This window comes from Dromiciops gliroides, chromosome 1 (assembly GCF_019393635.1).
Source record: "Dromiciops gliroides isolate mDroGli1 chromosome 1, mDroGli1.pri, whole genome shotgun sequence".
Classification (NCBI taxonomy): domain Eukaryota; kingdom Metazoa; phylum Chordata; class Mammalia; order Microbiotheria; family Microbiotheriidae; genus Dromiciops; species Dromiciops gliroides.
In genome coordinates this window covers 61,509,308-61,528,035 of record NC_057861.1, presented here as the reverse complement: position 1 = coordinate 61,528,035, position 18,728 = coordinate 61,509,308, and the positions used below count along the sequence as shown (strand labels likewise).

The 18,728-nt window shown below is 46.5% G+C and overlaps 2 protein-coding genes across 2 annotated transcripts; one reads left to right on the top strand and one right to left on the bottom strand.

Annotated features, from left to right (window-relative positions):
* Positions 1-744: 744 nt before the first annotated feature.
* Positions 745-2,062, bottom strand: TSSK6 (testis specific serine kinase 6). The gene has a single exon (XM_043991495.1). The coding sequence runs from the start codon at positions 1,926-1,928 to the stop codon at positions 1,110-1,112; it is 819 nt and encodes a 272-aa protein (XP_043847430.1). The 5' UTR covers positions 1,929-2,062; the 3' UTR covers positions 745-1,109.
* An 846-nt stretch (positions 2,063-2,908) lies between these two features.
* Positions 2,909-18,386, top strand: NDUFA13 (NADH:ubiquinone oxidoreductase subunit A13). Its single transcript, XM_043991578.1, has 5 exons — positions 2,909-3,036; positions 10,959-11,037; positions 16,340-16,411; positions 17,042-17,111; positions 18,214-18,386. Exons 1-5 carry the CDS (start codon positions 2,943-2,945, stop codon positions 18,331-18,333), a joined length of 435 nt encoding a protein of 144 aa, XP_043847513.1. The 5' UTR covers positions 2,909-2,942; the 3' UTR covers positions 18,334-18,386.
* The last annotated feature ends 342 nt before the right edge of the window (positions 18,387-18,728 follow it).

Sequence of the window (18,728 nt, the reverse complement as noted above, 5' to 3'; positions counted from 1 at the left end):
GCGTCTTCCCCTGCTCTCTCCTCCTCCAAAGTAGGGTAAACGTCTTTTCTCCCTCAGTGCCCAGCCCTACAGTTTAATCCAGTTCTTACGATCCTGGCCATCACATCTGGCTTCCTAAACTCCGGGTCTCCTGGGAGGAGGGGCAGGAAAGGCCCTGGGGAACAGAGGCCCAAACTGAGGTCACTCCGCCCCACCCTTCCCTTTCATTCCCTTCCCCCACCGGCTAGTAAATTTCCATTCTTTTCGCCGCTACGGGCTCACGACGCGACCCGTAAGAGGGTACCGTGATGGGGGCGGGGATTCTAAAAAGCCTTGACTATGTGGAAGGGGCCTGCTTTGGATGCCCAAGGGCTTATAAACCTCAAATGAGTCTCTACAACGCCTCTCCCTTACACCCTTTCTTCCAAGGCCAGGAAGAATGGACGATCACCCGCTAGAGGAGAGGATGAAGTAGGGCAGAAAGGCGGACAGAGAGGGAAGGGGGTGGGGCGGCAAAAGTTGCTTCTGCCCCTGCCCCGCTTCCCCCGAACGTGTTCCCTCCCCCGCCCCTTTTCCACTCCAGTGACCATACTCGGGTTGCCAGCAAGAGAGCGAGTTTATTGTCGGGTCCAGCAGGGTGGAGGGAGGACCAGCGCCGATCTCGGCCAACAGGGGGACGCCTCGAGGTCTCATGACTGCGCTCCACTTTTGAGTAGGGGCTCTGCGGACTTTGGCGTCTCCCTCCTGCCCGGCGTGGTGATGACACTTTTATTTCCTCCGGGCTCCCTGCGCGGCTGGACCCTCTTTTTTATTTTTTTTTCCTCGCTCTGTCCCTAGCATCTTGGTCATGCCCCTTTCTAAACCCACCCCTCGCCCACCCCCAACCCCCCATTACCGCCGGATCCCGTGGGGGGGGGAGGGACGGTCCCCTATCGCACGCCCCTAGACTGGGGGGGCGGGAGAGAAAGGAGAAAAGGGGTGGAGGGGATGAGGTCAGGAGAGTTTCCTGTTCCTCTCCCCCTGGGCGCCGTGCGCCCTCGTGCCGCTCCCCCTACGCGGGGTCGGGGGTGAGGGTCAGGTAGCCTGGGAAGAGGAGAGGAGGAGATTGGGGGGCCCCGCGAGGGTGGGCGCTAGCAAGCCTCGCCGCGCAGCCAGCTGTTGCGGGCAACCTGGCCGGCGGAGGGTCGCGCGGACGGGCTGAACTGCAGCAGCTCGGCGATGAGCGCCTTACAGCGCTCGGCCAGCTCGAGGCCGTTGGGGTAGAGGACGCCGCGCTTCTGGCGGCGGGGCAGGCCCGCGATGTCCGAGTCGTCGAAGGGCATGCAGCCGGTGACCATGACGTAGAGTACGACGCCCAGGCTCCACACGTCGTACTTCTTGGGGTCGTAGGGAATGCCCAGGAGAACCTCGGGCGACGCGTAGGCGGCAGAGCCGCAGTAGGTGGTGCTGAGGTCCGGGTAGCCGTGCGCCTGGCGACCGAAGCCGAAGTCGGTGAGCTTGATGCGCCGCTCATCGGGGCTCAGCAGCACGTTCTCGCATTTGAGGTCGCGGTGCACCAGGTGGTGATCATGCAGGTAGCGCACGGCGCCCACGATTTGGCCGAAAAGCTCGCGCGCTTGGGCGCACGGGATGTGCCCGCTGCGCTGCACCACCTGCAGTAGGTCGGTGCCGGCGGCCTCCATGACGATGTACAGCTTTCCATTGCACACTTCGATGAACTCGAAGACGTGCACGATGTGCGGGTGGCGGATGCCGCGCAGGATGGATAGCTCCCGGGGCAGGAACTTGTTGACAAAGTCCGGAGGGGCTCGCCGCCGGTCCACCACCTTGATGGCCACCGTGCCCTTGTACTTCTTGGAGGTGGCCACCTTAACCTTGGAGTAGCTCCCCTCCCCGATGGTGCGGCCCAGCTTGTAGCCCAGCTCATTCAAGAGTTTGTCTCCAGACATGATGGACGGGGCGAGAGCGTCGGGAGGGTTTTCCGAATTTCGATTTGGGGCTTAACCCATGGCGCTTGGCACCCACAGACCTTGACCCCCATGTGCCCACTCCTGCCCCGGGGCCTCCCGCCGCCCTTTATCGCCCAGGTAACAATTTCCGCCTTGTGAAGTGACTGGGGGCGTCATGGGCCCCAGAGAGGCTGCCACAGGTTTCCTGGTTCTGCGCGCCGGGGTTCGGTTTGTGACGTGGGTGGAGGGGGCGCACCTGGGGAGATAGAGATGCTGTTGGGTAAGGAAGGGATGGCAAGACGCCCAGATCCGGAGCCTAATTGGACGTAAGTGAGGCTGGGTCCCACTGATAAATTGGGGCTCCGAGGGGGTGTTGGGGACTGTCATCCCTCCCCTGCTTCACTCTCTCTCCCAGGCAAGGTAATTCTGAGGCGGCACCCTTCCCCCTCCCCTTCCCCCCCCCCCCGGGGGCGATGCAAGCGATGGGGCGAGAGGTGCTGGATCTTGAGCTTTAAAAGCCAGTTCGGAGCTGGAGAGTAATCTTAGCAAGGCCAGCTGGCTAGTCCAACCCCTTGTTTTACAGATGAGGAAACTGAGGGCAAGTAAAACTTGCCAAGTGGGGGTCAAGGTCAACGATGGTGCTCGTTTGGAACTGGAACTGGAACGTTGGTGGAACTCCCAGGATGTTCTTGGGCATCACTTAAAACCCCTAACCCAGTTAACTAAATCAGATACAAGTGCTTTGCAAACTTTTAAAAAGCTAAATAAGTGGCAGATGTAACTAGTATTGCCAGGCAGCCTTTTTTTCCTCCCGAGAGTGCAGGAAAGGTGCCGAAGGGTGTATTCCTAGTGCTACCCTCGCGTCACCTAAATGGAGTGTCGTTTCCTTTAAGAACCGCTTCTACAGTAGCTTCCGCCACTCTTTAGATGGCGGAACGTGCTCGCGCCCCTTGACGCTATTTCCGCATCCTTTCTTCTAGGTTTCTGCTGTCGGAAGTGCCTTGGGCCTGCAAGATGGCGGCATCCAAGGTGAAGCAGGACATGCCCCCGCCAGGGGGCTATGGTCCCATCGATTACAAGCGGAACCTGCCCCGCCGGGGAATATCGGGTCAGTGTTTCGTGGGGGAGGCGGGGCGAGGGCGAGCTCTTCCCGGGCTGCTCCTGAGGACTTCGCCGCGCTCTCTTGCCCGCTCGAGCATTCCGGCCACTTAACGGATGAACTTTGGCGGCCAGGCGGCTCTAAGCATGGGGAGGAGGGAGGAGGAAGGCGGCGGGAGGGTGGTGACCCCGACGGCCCCGGGCGCATGGGTGCCGAAGATTGCGGGTTGTTCTTTGCCTTGAATTACCCGCACCACGGACACCCCAAGGTTGCAATGCCCCAAAGAGACGTCCAGCAACTACCACTGACCGTGGCACCCTCCCTTTCACCCCCGGGGACCAGAGTCCTCTAGTGCCTCCCCATTCTTCAACCCGCAAAGCTTAAAATCTTTAGAGCACTCAATGGCCCAGCTAGGAGAGAACTTAGGACTTAGTGTCAGAGCTAGGAGGGTCCCTAGAACATACAGATGAACGAGTCCCAGGTTTTAAAGTAGAGGTGTAATGGGATTTTGGCTAGGGGTGGAGTTATATTTTTGGAAAACTTTTGTACATATATTTTTTGCCTAGAGTCTTGTACCTCTGAACAAGACGGCTTTAAGCAGAAATGGGAGTGGGAAGGAGATCGCAGATCATTCTGTGGTCTATAGTTAGACTTTTAAAGGTGGGAAAGTATCTCAGAGGTCATTTGGTCAGACGCCTGGGGAGGTGAGGAAACTGAGGCTTAGAGCAAAGCTTCTTAAAACTGTGGGTGTTGACCCCATATAGGGTCCCTTAGCTGAACGGGGGGGGGGTGTCTTGAAAAATTTGGCAACAGGAAAAGGTTAGGTATACCTATTTTCTATACCTATGTACCCGTAAAGATTGCTCGGGCAAAAAGGGGTCTCGAATTGAAAAAGTTTAGGAAGCCCTGGCCTAGAGAGTGGAATATATATTCTCAAGGTCACACAACTATTCTGTCTCTGAATCCACTGCCTTTTTTAGTTTATAAATTTTTGTTTATACTTTGTAGGACATTGGCATTCGTTAATGCTCAGCTTAAGACCTATTCCTGTGAGGTATTATGTTGGATTTTTCCTTTCACTCTATCTACTACTAGTCATTGAAGAGGACTGCATGTGTGTATCTGCCTAGCTAGCTAGCCAATATAGGAAATATGGCTAGTAGGGGACTATAGGAAGATAAGCATCAGGCATGTTCAGGGTGGTGTAGTGGATAGAGCAGTGGACCTGGAATCAGAAAGCCCCGAATTCAGATCCCACCTCAGACATTTAGTTTTATGAACCCTGAGCCAAGTACCTTAACCTATCAGTCTTAAGTTTCCTCACCTGTTATTGTGAAGATAAAATGAGATACTATTTGTAAAGTGATTTGAAAACCTTAAAGCACTATATTAACACTGTTGCTATTGGCTGTAACAACAGGAAAAATCAGTAATTCTTTTTTTTTTTAGTCAATTGGGGTTAAGTGACTTGCCCAGGGTCACACAGCTAGTAAGTGTTAAGTGTCTGAGGCCAGATTTGAACTCAGGTCCTCCTGACTCCAGGGCCAGTGCTCTATCCACTTCGCCACCTAGCTGCCCCAGTCCTTTTTATTTCTTGCTCATTAATTTCCTTTCACAATTCTCATTGAAGTTACAGCCAGTCTTCTCTGCTCAGGCCTCCCAGACCTTCCTCACCTCCTCTCAGATGACAACCTTGCCTTTTTCTTTACTCAGAAAATTGAGGCCATTTCCTGTGAGTTCCTTCTCCTCTTCTCCATCCCCTCTTAAAGCCTCATGACATTATCCCCTATCCTCTTTTCCTTTCCTCTAGTCTCTGATAATGAGGTGGCTTCTTTTTTCCAAGGCTTAACCTCCACATATTCCCTTGTTTTCATCCTTTGCCTTCCAGCTAATTGCCTTCTCATTTGACAGCCTCCTCTCTCTTTCTTTTGACTACTACCTTTAAACTACTTCCCCAATACCTGTGCCCAGGTCTCTTCCATTCTTAGAAAATCTTCACTTGGCTCTACCATACCAATTAGCTATATAGTCTTGTATTTCTCTTCCCCATCTCAGCTAGAGTTCCTAAAAAAGCCATCTAAACCAGGTGCCTCTGTTCTCCTCTCCCACTCCTCATGCCTTTTAATTTTGGCCTTCTTGACTCCAGACATCTCTCTAAAGTCACCAATGATCTGAGTGTTAAATCTGGTGGTCTTTTCTTAGACTAATTTGAGTAGAACATCAAGTATACTTTTTTTTTTGGCAATTGGGGTTAAGTGACTTGCCCAGGGTCACATAGCTATTAAGTGTTAAGTATCTGAGGTTGGATTTGAACTCAGGTCCTCCTCTGACTCCAGGGCTGGTGCTCTATCCACTGTGCCACCCAGCTGCCCCATCAAGTATACTTATACTTAATATTTAAGAAGGGTCAGATAGGTCCTGGTTGTGACAAGCTTTAAATGCTAGATAGAAATGTTCAGGGCAGCTGGGTGGCATAGTGAATAAAGCACTGGCCCTGGATTCAGGAGGATCTGAGTTCAAATCCAACCTCAGACACTTAACACTTACTAGCTGTGTGACCCTGGGCAAGTCACTTAACCCCAATTGCCTCACCAAAAAAAAAAAAAAAGAAAGAAAGAAATGTTCAGTGGTGGGGCTGGGGGGAAGGAGGGGGGTGAAAGAAAGAGTGTGTGTGTGTGTGTGTGTGTGTGTGTGTGTGTATATACACACACACACACACAGAGAGGATTGTATGCCCCAGTCAGACTTGGACTTGAGAAAAATAATTTTGGCAGCTGTAGTTCGAGTACAGAGACACTCAGGGAAGGAGACCGGTTAGGAGGCACTTATTGCAATAATCTAGGTGAGAGGTGATGAGAACTTGAACTGTGATGGTAATTGTATGAATAGACAGAGGAGGCCTATCTGAGAGATGTTATGGAGAAAGAAATGACAGGGTTTGGCAGCTGATTGGCTCTGTGGGGTGAGTGAGGACAAGGATGACACTGAAGTTTCAAAGCCTGTATGATTGAAACAGTGGTACCCTACGTAGTAATAGGTAAGTTCAAGTGGGCTTGGGCAGAAGTGAATGAGTGAGTGCTCTTCGGGGCTTGTTGATGCCTGTAGAACACCCACTTCAGAAAAGTTCAGTCAGTCCAGTGGGCAGTTTTGTGATGTGGAACCGGAGGCAAGGAATATCACTTTTTCAAATAGTTTGATTTCGAAAGTGAAGAGAGCTATAAGGTTCTTGAGGGAAGGGTCAGTGTCTAAAGACATTCATAGGCAATCAGCTAGAAAAGAGAACTTTAGAGATCTGTATAGCTACAAAACTTAGGTATAGAGCTGTGTAGTGAAGGGCCTGTGTCCATCTCTGTGGTGCAGTGGGATGGGGCACTAGGCCTGGAGCCATGAAGACCTGAGTTCGAATTTGGCCTCAGACATTTATTGCTGTGTAATCTGGGGCAAGTCTCTTAACTTTGTTTGCTCTAACTGTAAAATGTGGGTGATAGCAAGTCTCACAGGGTTTGTGAGGAGGATCAGTAACAAGTGCTTAGCACAATGCTTGGCACACAATAGGTGCTGTATAAATGCTGATATCCTCCCCCTCCTTCCCCCACCACAAGGGGGACATCTGTGGAGTTTAGGGGGGAAGGAGCAGTGGGTCCACTATATCCTCGGGGGGTCCCTGTATACTCAGGGCTTAACACAGTGCCTCCCATATAGTCGGCTCTTAATACATTATTAAATTTTACTCTTAGAATGCTGAGCTTCACCCTTTAGAGCTCAGCTCAAGTGCTACCTCCTGCTACAAGAAGGCTTTGCTGATCTTCCCCCTTACTCCATCTCTCTTCCCTTAAATTACTTTGTATGCCTTGTTATATGTTTTTATGACTTGCAGTGAATTGGCTTGAAGTGAGGGAGTACTGTGTGAGGTCACCAACCTCACCCTCTCCTCCAGAGCCATCTGGGTTCAGTGGCAAGATATATATCAGGATGACTGGAGATGGCCCCAGATGTTTAATGCAATTGGGGTTAAGTGACTTGCCCCAGGATAACACAGCTAGTAAGTTTCAGAGGTGAGATTTCAACTCAGGTCCTCCCAAAATCCAATAGGAAATGACTACTCCAAATCAGAATATGTGCTAGAAATAGAAAAAGGAGGTATAGTCTGATTCACACCTTAGATTTTGGATGAGTAGCTTTTCTTAACATTCATTTTTTTGGTTTGGTTTTTTGTGGGGCAACGGGGGTTAAGTGACTTGCCCAGGGCCACACAGCTAGTAAGTGTCAGGTGTCTGAGGTTGGATTTGAACTCAGGTCCTCCTGACTCCAGGGCTGGTGCTCTATCCACTGCACCACCCAGCTGCCCCCAATGAGTTTTCAAAGCATTCAGAGGAAAGGTAGTTAGGATATGTAGCTAGGGTTCTGTAGCATAAACTTTACAGGAACAGTCAGTTCAAGAGGCATGAAAATGAAGAAAGAAGTTAGAGTGACATAAGTGAACAATTCCTATGAGGAAGAAAAGGACTTTTTTTTAAAGTAATAAACATTTTTATTTATAGTTTTGGGTTCTAATTTTTATTCTCCTTCCCTCCCTCCCTTCCCCCCTCCCTGAGGTGCTAAGCCGTCAGATATGGGTTATACATGTGCAATTATGTAAAACATGACCATAGTAGTCATTTTGTATAAGAAAACTCGAATAAAAAAAATGAAAGAAAGTGAAAAATAGCACTCTTCAGTCTGTGTTCCATCAATATCAGTTCTGTCTTTGGAGGTGGTATGTTTCATCAGTAGTCCTTTGGGATTGTCTTGGATCATTGTATTGTTGAGAATAGTTAAGTCATTCACAGAAGGACTTTTTAAAAAAGCCATCTTGGGGGAGCAGTTTTTTTAGGCTTTAAAAAAATGACCGTTATCTTGCTTGATCCCCATAATGCTGTTATGATATCGTTTTGGATATTATTATCCTTATCTTGCTGAAGAAGAGACTGAGGGAAGTGAAGTGACTTATCCTCAGTTCTCCAAGGTAGCCAGGAAGTGTCAGAGGTGGGATTCCAACCCAGGCCTTCCTGACTCTACATTGCCTCCCACATCTGCCTACTGCTTGGGGTCTCCCTGGAGGTCAATTTTGAAAGAGATGAATGCATAGATTCTTTCAGCAAAGTGTCTCTTTGTGCTGTCATTGTGGACAAGATGAAGTGGTGTCAGTACATGATAGTATAAGTAGGTGGATTTCAGGACACAGAACTCATCAAATCATTTATGTTTAAAAAGTGTAGAGGAGGAAATAAGGTCCGGGTTGCTTAGGACACGTGTCAAACACAAAACTCTAGTGTAGCCTGAACCAGATTAAAATGTAATTGAGAAATGTTTAACAAAATGCATAATAATGCAGTACAGTAGATTGGGCTAACTTGTGGCCTGCAGGGATGATCTCTTTGAGTTTGACACCGCTGAATTAGGATGAATATAAAAGGGCACACTCCTATAATAATAATATTAGGAGCACCAAGGCCAAAAACAAAGCTTTTTCGGGTGGATCGAACTATGAAAATAAGGCTGAACAAGCAGACTTTTGTAGGAAGGAGAGTGATTTCTGGATTAGGAAGTATAGCCCCCAAATGGCTAATGCCCTTGAAGCCCAAGATAAGGAGGTGTGTGCTGAGAGAGTACCTAGGTGTCCTTAATGCGTTCATGTCACCAGGCCTGGAAAAACAAGATCCCAGGGCAGTGACCCATGTGGTAGATAGGTGATGGCTGAGGTGCTGTCAGGATTTGTGTAGAATTTGTGGCAATAGGAGAGCAAAGTCAGGACTAGAGATGGGCAGCCAGATTTTCAGAAAAGAGGAGTGTGGGCTCTTTATCCTATCCTATAGTAGCTCAGGCAAGTTGACCTCTATTCCTGGCAGAATTCTAGAGTAGCTTTTTAAGTATTTAGAACAGTAAGTGATGGTGATCACTAAAAAGTCAGTTTGGTTTGATCTAGAACAAGTCCCGTTTTGGTGCAATTGCTATTGGTTTTGATCATTTTGTTAGGAGGAAGGGCTTTTTAGGAGGGTGGGTGGGGTTTGGGTGGAGATGATTGTGATGTAAAAACCAAAGTTACCAGCCAAGCTTATTACTGAAAAAGAAAGAATTAGGCAGCAAGGAAAACAACCACTGCAACCAAACCAACCCCAACTTAGTTTCCTTTTTGGATGAATTTACTAACCTGGTAGGTTGAGGGAACACTGCAAACATAGTATATGAGCCCAGCTCCCAGTGAAGCTTTTGACAAATGTCCACTTCTTGTGGACAGAATGGAGAGATAAGGGTTAAGCACATTTGGGCAGGGATTCAAACCTGTTTGAATGACCAGAAGCAAAGTTATGAGTGTTATTAATGGGTTGCTATCCACTTGGAGGGAAGTTGAGCTATTTCTATGCATTTGTTTTCACCTTGTCCTTCACCTACAGTGCCCAGCTTTCTAACCTCCCTCCCCCAACTTATTTCCTCATCTGTTAACTAGGGATCAGTTAGTCCACATAGTGGTGCTTGCCAGTGACCTCTTCTCTTGGGGAACCTTGCAGCCCCAAGGTTGAGGCTGAGGCTGGTGCCACCATCTAGGCCCTTAGTTCTGAGCTGCTGTAGGGCTGAAGCCCTTTGGGTGTTTGTGCTAAGGTTAGAGGCAATGAGAAATAGCCTAGAAGGAGAGGGCTGCTTAAGGAGGGGTGAATTGCCCCAGGTTGGGAAAAACAGAGCTAGTTGTTTAATGCTCCTATTCTGATCAGTGTTGGCATCGACCCAGGAGGGAGACCCGTACCAAACAACCAACCAGTAACAAAGTCCAGACATGTATTAAGTGCTTTTCTCAGTTTGGAGGTATGGTGCTACTAGGCCCTGGGGATACCAAGGCGGAAAAAAAAAAAAAGAAAAAAGGAAAAAAGAAACTGCTCCTGCCTCTAAAGACCCTAGAGTTTGTTGGGGGAGATGATGGACATAAAAATTGTGCTTTGGGTGGAGGGCACTAGAAGCTGGTGAGATTGGGAAAAGCTTCATGTAGAAGGTGTTTGCTAGAGACAGAGGTGAGGTGGGAGTGCATTCCAGGCATGGAGGACAGCTTATCATAAGAGTGGTGGTGATGATGGTCACAATAAATAGTTAAATGTAGCATCTCCTGTGCCAGGTGCTGTACAAATATTATCTCATTTGATTCTCACAACAACCCTCCGAGGCAGGTGCTGTTATTGTCCCCATTTTATAGTTGTGGAAACTGAGGCAGACATAGGTTGTGTCTTGCCTAGAAATGCTAGGACATATCTGAGGCCAGACTGAACTCCTTGGCTCACTGATTTGTCTGTTTCACCACTCAGCTGCCAAGTGCATGGTGTGGTAAATATACTTAGCCGGTGACATGGGGGAGGGGGTGGGTGGGTGGGATTGGGGGAGGGTAGGGGTGGGGTCAGCAAGACCTGGGTTCAAGTCCTGCCTCTGACAAATTTTAACAGTTTTAGTATGAATAAGGCAATTTACTCAACTTCTTAATGCCTCCGGCATCTTAAAATAAAAAAGAATTGCTAATTTGCTTCAGTTGAGGGAATTTTATGAACTGGGAATTTTCTATTCTGATGAAGTCTAGACCAAAAAAAATCCACTATCCGTACTGAGAGTTATGAGGATCAAATGAAAGGTAATGTGTTGAAATAATTTTGTAACCTTTAAGTGTCAGTGATGTCCCACTCTGACATTTATATTCTGTGATGTTCTAAGGCCCCTTGTATACTAAAGTCTTGTTTCCCTCTGACATTATTTTCTATGTTCTAAGGGCCCTTCTGCCTTGACACTGTGATTCTAAGATACCTTCCTCCTGTCCTAGCCAAAGGCATATCAACAGAAATATCTGCCTGCCTGCCTTGGACTCTACTATGAAGACCAGAATCTGTGCCATTTCCTCCCTCTCTTTTCCCTTCCAGGCTATAGCATGTTTGCCATTGGCATTGGGGCGATGTTGTTTGGCCACTGGAGTATGATGAAGTGGAACCGAGAACGGAGGTACGGTCCTTGTCCTTTGCCTGTCCAGGTTATACAGCATGCTTGGGAATTTGTCTGGTAGGAGTCATTTGTTAATCCACTGTGACTGGCACACATCACGATCTGACTGCTGAAATGTTGTTGAGGCTGAGACCACAGGTTTGATACCTTTCCAGGCCCTCAGCTATCTTCTGTTCACTGACTTCAGATGCTACCTGCAGTTTCTCTCTGTTCCTCTCCTCCCTCCCTGAGGTTTCCAACTGTCCCTTCTCTGCCCAATCCTCCTGTATGTGACATTGGATAAATTGTTTTCCCTCTCCACCTCAAAAATTTTTTTCCCCATAAAACTGAGGAAGGTTGGAGTAGATGATCTCTGAGGACCCTTCCACTTAGGAGGTTAAATTTGGTTTCTCCACCTATGGTCCCAGGCCATTTATTTGCTGCTTCTGGGCCTAGGCTCCAGCTACTCTTTCTCTCTGAGTGTATCCTCCTGAAACAAGGAACAGACCTAGAAATGGGGGTGACTCTGGCAGCCTGTGCCTACACTGGGGAGCAAGCTTGTTGTATGTGGTCTCCTGATAGCGGTCTGGAGCAACCCCTGGATACACAGACAGGCTTGTTAAGACAGGCTCTAGGTACTTTGTATCCTAGTGAGCATCAGCCGCTCACATTGCAAGATAGAATCTGCCTGTGACTTACATTGAAAACAGTGAATTTCTTTCTTCTAGCTGATGTGAACATGACATTTAACAGTCAGTGATATTCTTTCTAATTTTGTTTGCTTTGGGACATAATTATTACCAGGAATTGTTTTTCCTGTTTCATAGGATCCGAAACAAAATTCCTCTGGTAGAAATGTGTGTGGTAGGAGTGGTATCTGCTTTACGTAGGCTGGGTTGGTTCCTTTTGAAGAGGCCAAAAGGCCACCCTTGGGATTGAGTTGGTCTTGGAGGATTAAGGCTTGAACCATTGGTGTGGCTTCCTTGTCATCTGAGGAAACCCCTAGTTGTTGCTACTTATTGGATAATGTGGGGGCCATATCATCACCCATCATCTAGAGTTACCCATTGCCCATTACGAGTTGGGTGATGCAAGGTGGTCTCTTTGATAAGATGTGTAGCATGTAGGAGGGTTCTGTTTTTAAATGGAAATGGTATATTCTATGTCACGTCCCTTGTCCCACCCCCAATTCTTTGCCTCTTTTGCTAGCCCAGTGGGCTCCTGCCTATAAAGACTAGGTGTTTGAGGAATGCCATTTTGTCTCCTTTACTGATAGTTCTGCTAGGAGAGAAGCATTAATCCAATGATAGGGAATCCACCAAAGCATGGCAGTTCCTCCCAGTGGACCAAATGGTTGGATTGTGCAAGAGACTTGAGGGTTGGGATGGAAAGGATCTTTATTTATACTGATTTATAGGGAGAGACTCCTGGCTGAGTGGTCCAGGGTCTGGAGAGAACAGAGCCAGACAGTTAAAGCTTCACTCTGGGGTCAGGACTATTAGAAGAATTTTGCTGCTACCTCCCATGGCCTCCAGCTGTTTGTGAGGCATGTTATTGCCCGTTAGAGATAATCATAAACCCTCTGACAAGTTAATGCCCTATGGGAAAGTTAAAGCTGGAGGACTGGATTCATCATTAATCTAGACAATAGGGGCTATGATGCTGTTTTGTGTCAGGCACAGTAACAGTCAGAGGGGTTGTCATTGGCACTGTGGCATGTGATGATCCCTTTAACTAAGGACAGGGCAGCTGCTTCTGTTTAATGATGCTCCTCATGCCAATAATAGTGTCTGCCTTTGAAAGATCAATGTGGCAAGATCCTGCCTGGTTCTCAACCTGCCTCTAATGGGCAGATTGATTATGTTGACTCTTCCCCCAAGAGATTGTGGAATTTCCCAAATACAATTAAGTCGGCTTTCTTTTTCCTGTGTAATTCTGGATCTAGACCATCATCTGTCTCCAGTGTATGCCCAAGATATCTGGGCTTGCTATCTTAATTGTGTATCTGACCTATGAGCATTCTTCAGCCACTTGTTTTTCCCGTATGGGTTGTTAGACTGAATTCTTGTAGGTGACTGAATTTCATTTATAAGACTGCAGTGTATATGCTAACTGTATCAAGTCCTCAATGTCTGCAAAGAAAAGCACCTGGAGAACATCTATCAGTCAGACTATGCTAGATATTTTCTTTTTTTTTTCTTCTTTTGTGAGGCAATTGGGGTTAAGTGACTTGCCCAGGGTCACACAACTAGTAAGTGTTAAGTGTCTGAGGCCGGATTTGAACTCAGGTCCTCCTGACTCCAGGGCCAGTGCTCTATCCACTGTGCCACCAGCTTGCCCCTAGATATTTTCTATAACAATGGCAAAGACCTTTGAGCGTACATCTTGTTTTATGTTATCACATCAATCAGAGGGTCATTGAACAAAGTCATATCTTCTATATCTATGAAAGAATAATAGCCAAATAGCTAAACATATGCATAGGAAACATCTTTGTTGAAGAGCCCAGGAGGCTGCATTTTGCTCTACTAAATCAAATACTTTTTAATAATTAACAAGCAATAAACACGGTAGGATTTAGTTCTCTGCACATGTCAGTGATGTGACATTGAAGATGTCTGCTATAGGGTTTTTTCCTTTTGAAATATTTTATCAATCTCTGTTTTGACATTGTTACTTCTCAACGAATTTTTTCCACTCAGCAGAATACTCTGGAGTAAATGAGTTTAGTCAAGCAACACAAATCAACACATTGGCCATGTCTGAAAATGTGTGCTTTATTCCATAGTCTTACCACCTCTTGTGAGAGACAAGAGGAATGTTCTTTTATCCCCATCTTCTGAAATCATGGTTTAACACTGTATTCGTTTTTCATTCTTATTTTTCTTTACATTATTATAGTCATATGAATTATCTTCTTGGTTCTGTTTATTTTGCTCCATGTCAATTCATAGAAATCTTCCCAAGTTTCTTTGAATTCTTTATAGTTGTCATTTTTTATGGTGTTATAGTGCTCTACTACATTTGTACACTACTACAATTTAGCCATTACCTAGTTGATGGGCACCTGTTTTCCTTCCACTTCTTTGCTATTACAAAAAAATTATATACGAATTGGTAAAAATGGCAAGTGATGGGAATAGTCAGTGTTGAAGTTTGTGGGAAGACAGGTACTCTAATGCATTATTTTTTGTTTTTGTTTTTTAATTTTTGCAAGGCAGTGGGAGTCAAGTGACTTGCCCAGGGTCACACAGCTAGTAAGTCTGAGGCCAGACTTGAACTCAGGTCCTCCTGAATCCAGGGCTGGTGCTTTATCCACTGTGCTCCCTAGCTGCCCCCTCTAATGCATTGTTGATGGAGTTGATTTTGTATGACTGTTCTGGAAAGCAGATTGGAATTATGTGAACAAAGTGACTAAAAGTCCATATCTTTGACCTAGAGATTTCAGTGCTAGACATTCTCCAAGGAGGTCATTAACAAAAAGAAAGGTCCTATAAATATAAAAATATTTATATAGCTGCACTTTTAGTGAAAGCAAAGAACTGGAAACAAAGTAGAAGCCCATCGATTGCAGAATGACCAAACAAAATTGTGGTATGTGAATGTAATAGACTATTAAGAAGTAGTGGACATGATGAATATGAAGGAACATGGAAAGTCTTAGATGAACTCATGCAGAGTGAAGTTAGAGCCAGGAAAACCATATACACAATGATTCCAACAATGTACATAGAACAACCGCCACAAAATAATTGGAACAGAATGTTGTGAAGTAGTAAGAACAAGTTTGGTTTTAAAGAAGAGATATGAGAAGATACTTTGCTTGAATCGTTTGTAGAATGTAGTGGTCCATGGATGTGGAATCTATAGATAATGTCAGAATTTTTTGATATGCTGGTTTTAGTGAACTTTTTCCTTCCTCTTTTATTGGAAGGAGTGAGGGGGAAGAAGACAGTGAAAACGTAGGTGATATAAAGACAAAAAGTGTATAAAATTTATTTTAAAATTTTACTTAGGTTGCTAAACATTTTTGTATTTATGGGAACTTTCCCTTTTGGGGGGGCCTCCTTGAATTATATACATAACAGTGGTTAGGCCACTGTGCCAAAAATGTGTTTTACAATTACCTGGGAGGTAGGTTTATTATTATCCCCATTTTAAAAAAAGGGGACACTGAGGCAAAACAGGTTATGTGACTTGCCCAGGGTCACACAGCTAGTAAGTGTTGGAGGCCAAATTTGAACTTAGCTCTTCCTGACTCCAGGCCTGGCATTCTATCCACTGTGTCATCTTTTTTGCATCTATGGTCCTTTTCCCGTTTTTTTTTTTTTAATTAAAAAAATTTTTTTTAATCTTATTCACATATAGGCCTAGTAGTGGTATTGCTAGGTCAAAGGGTATATTTATAGTTAGATAACTTTTTGGGCAGTGTTCCAAATTTCTTTTTGGAATGCCTGAGCCAGTTGACAGCTCCATCAACACTCTATTATTTTTTTTATTTTTATTTTTATTTTTTTAACACTATTATTAATGGACCTGTTTCCCATTAATGTACCTGTTTCCCATAGTGCTTCCAGCATTTTTCATTTTCTTTTTTTGTGAACTTTGCAACTCTCATAGGTGTGAGGTGGAACCTTGTTTTAATTTGAATTTCTCTGATTATTAGTGATTTAGGACATTTTTATATGGCTATTGCTAGATAACTTGGAATTCTTTCTCTAAAAACTATCTGTTCATATTTTTTGAGCATTTATCAGCTGGCCTCTGCAGTAAGCCTGTCTCTCTGAATCATCACCCATGACCGTCCCACTTATTTAATTGATAGGTTGTGCTGGGCCTGGAACTATGCCCATGACAGGACCATGAGCACTCACTCACATGAGCATTTAGCATTGTTTAGCCTCAGGGCTTAAGGAATCAGCAGTGAGAGACTGGGGAAAATGAAAACCTCCAAGTGGAGAAAGTAGGGAGAGAGCTCACTTTGTTGCCTCTCTCGGGACAAATTGGAAGGGACTTTGAAACATAGATCAGTAGCCTGGCAGAGCTAGGAGGAATTTCAGAGATTATCTATTTTGACCTCATCATTTTACAGTCTCTTGGAATGAGTACTCCGTCATTCCAGATTTGTTGTAATTGACTTCTAGCTAACTTCCTGGTTATTGGTCTAAGTGACATCACTTCTTGTGAGGGGGGTGGGGGGTTGTAGTGGGGTGGGGGTGGGGTGTCTCCATGCTCCCAGGACTGAGGCCTCACATGAGGCCATACTTCTATTGGGAGACATCAGGCAGCCCTTAGCATCTACCTCTGTTTGTGTTTGTTCTAGACGTTGGCTGATTGAAGACTTGGAAGCCCGAATTGCATTGATGCCACTGTTGCAGGCAGAGGAGGATCGGAGGTAGGAATCCCTGAAGTGGGGTTAGGAGAAGGCTTCAGCAGGCAGAGGAGGCCCACTGATGAGGGAGTGGGGGTGGGCAAGGGGGCCCTTCTAGGACTGTGGGAGGATTCTGGAAGGAGAGAAGACCCAGATGTGTGGTGCCCTCACTACAGCTGAGAGAAGGTTATTGTAAGGAGTGGACTTGACACTGGGATTTCTCTTTTGTTTCCTTCTCCGAATGAATCGGTGCCCACTGTCAGTCATTTTGCCTTTTTGATTGGCTACATTTATCTGACCTCTTCTAAGATTTCGATTTCAATTAGCATGATACTCCCAGATTTTACTGGCTTTTTTCTTCCCTTCTGTGTGGACGTGGATGTGGATGCGGATGGGGCGGGATAATACAAAGAAAATTCTTTCTGTCCTTCTGGACTCCCAGAGAACAGGGATTCAGATACTGCCCACTTGCCTCCCTTAGGAAATATATCTTTCCCATAGAGGACAGGTAGAAGAACAAGCTGGCTGACCAGGTTTAGGCACCCCTTTCTCTACCAGTTCTCTCTTCTTCCCCACACACGATCATTTTAAGGGACCAACAATACTGTGTTAGTCTGGGGCTGTAGCTTTTCACTGTTGTCTGTTTGTCTGAAGGAAGCTGCGTATGTTGAGAGAGAACCTGGAGGAGGAGGCTATAATCATGAAAGATGTTCCTGGCTGGAAGGTTGGTTCCTTTAAGCAGAGTGGGAGGATCTTAGAAGCAGGCTCCTAATTTAACTATGTGGCCTTGGGCAAACCCTTTATTCTTTTTGGATCCAAATGTCTTTTTTTCCCCAGAATGATGGTGTCCAAAAAGATGATCTCTAAAATCCCTCCCTGCTCTGACATCCTGGGTTCTAAGGGCCCTCCCAGCTCTGACATCTTGGGTTCTAAGGGCCCTCCCAGCTCTGACATCCTGGGTTCTAAGGGCCCTCCCAGCGCTGACATCCTGGGTTCTAAGGGCCCTCCCAGCGCTGACATCCTGGGTTCTAAGGGCCCTCCCAGCGCTGACATCCTGGGTTCTAAGGGCCCTCCCAGCGCTGACATCCTGGGTTCTACGGGCCCTCCCAGCGCTGACATCCTGGGTTCTAAGGGCCCTCCTAGCTCTGACATCCTGGGTTCTAAGGGCTCTCCCAGCTCTGACACAGACTGTGTTCTTAGGGCTCTCCAGCCTGGCATTCTGTTCTGTTAATAATATTTTACAGTGGAGGAAACTGAGAAGTAATTGGCCAAAGATCATACTCCAAGTTTGGTGGTAGTGGTGGTAGGACTAGGTCTCCTGACTCCCAGTTGGGTTTATTTCCTCAACAGCTTTAGGAGCGAAGAGAGGTGAAGAAGTTAGTGGGGCTGAGGGCTGAGTAGATTTAGAGGATCATAGATTCAGAGCTGGAAAGGACCTGAGGGGTCATTTGTCTGTTCCATTCCCCCACCCCACTGCCCCCCAATTTTACATGTGAAGAAACATTGGCCCAGAGAGAATAAAATGAACTGCCTAGGGTGACCCAGGGAGTGAACAGCTCAGCTGGGATTTGGACTCAGATCCTCTGACTCCAAGTCCAGCAGAGTTCCAGAGATGCTCAAGTTAGGATCCCTCAGCAAGGCAGGGGAGGAGGAACACCCACCAGCTGTGGTATAGACTGCTACCAGGCATCCCTTTTGGGCTGGGAGCTGGTAACATTTGTTTGAGTTTGGCAGGTGTAGAGTCACATATATAGGTGGCCCTTGCTTGGGGGCCATTCATCTCTCACAGAGGTTTGGGACTCACACTAACAGCTCTTTCTTCTTAGGTGGGTGAGTCTGTCTTCCATACTACCCGATGGGTGCCTCCAACCTTGGGTGAGCTGTACAGTCTACGGACCCAAGAGGAGCGGGTCCACGCTAACTATGGCTTCATGTGGTACACCTAACGGTGTGCCAAGGTCTGTCCATCCCTTGGAGAGATTAAAGGTTTACTTGAAAATCTCTGTGTGTGTGTGTGTGTGTGTGTGTGTATATGTGTGTTGGGGAGAGGGAAGGTTATATATCCATCTAAGAGCCACCTGCCTTGCTGTTATGGTAGAAGCCTGAGCCTCCCCTGCTCCAGGGACCATACTTGCTCAATATTGGAGCCATCATGAATATTTCCCCTAGGTGAAACACAGCTCATGCTGATTAATATTAGGCTGTGCTTCCCTCATTTGTTTTTGTTTTTCTTTCTTTCTTTCTTTTTTTTTTTTGCAGGGCAATGAGGGTGAAGTGACTTGCCCAGGGTCACACAGCTAGTAAGTGTCAAGTGTCTGAGGTCGGATTTGAACTCAGGTCC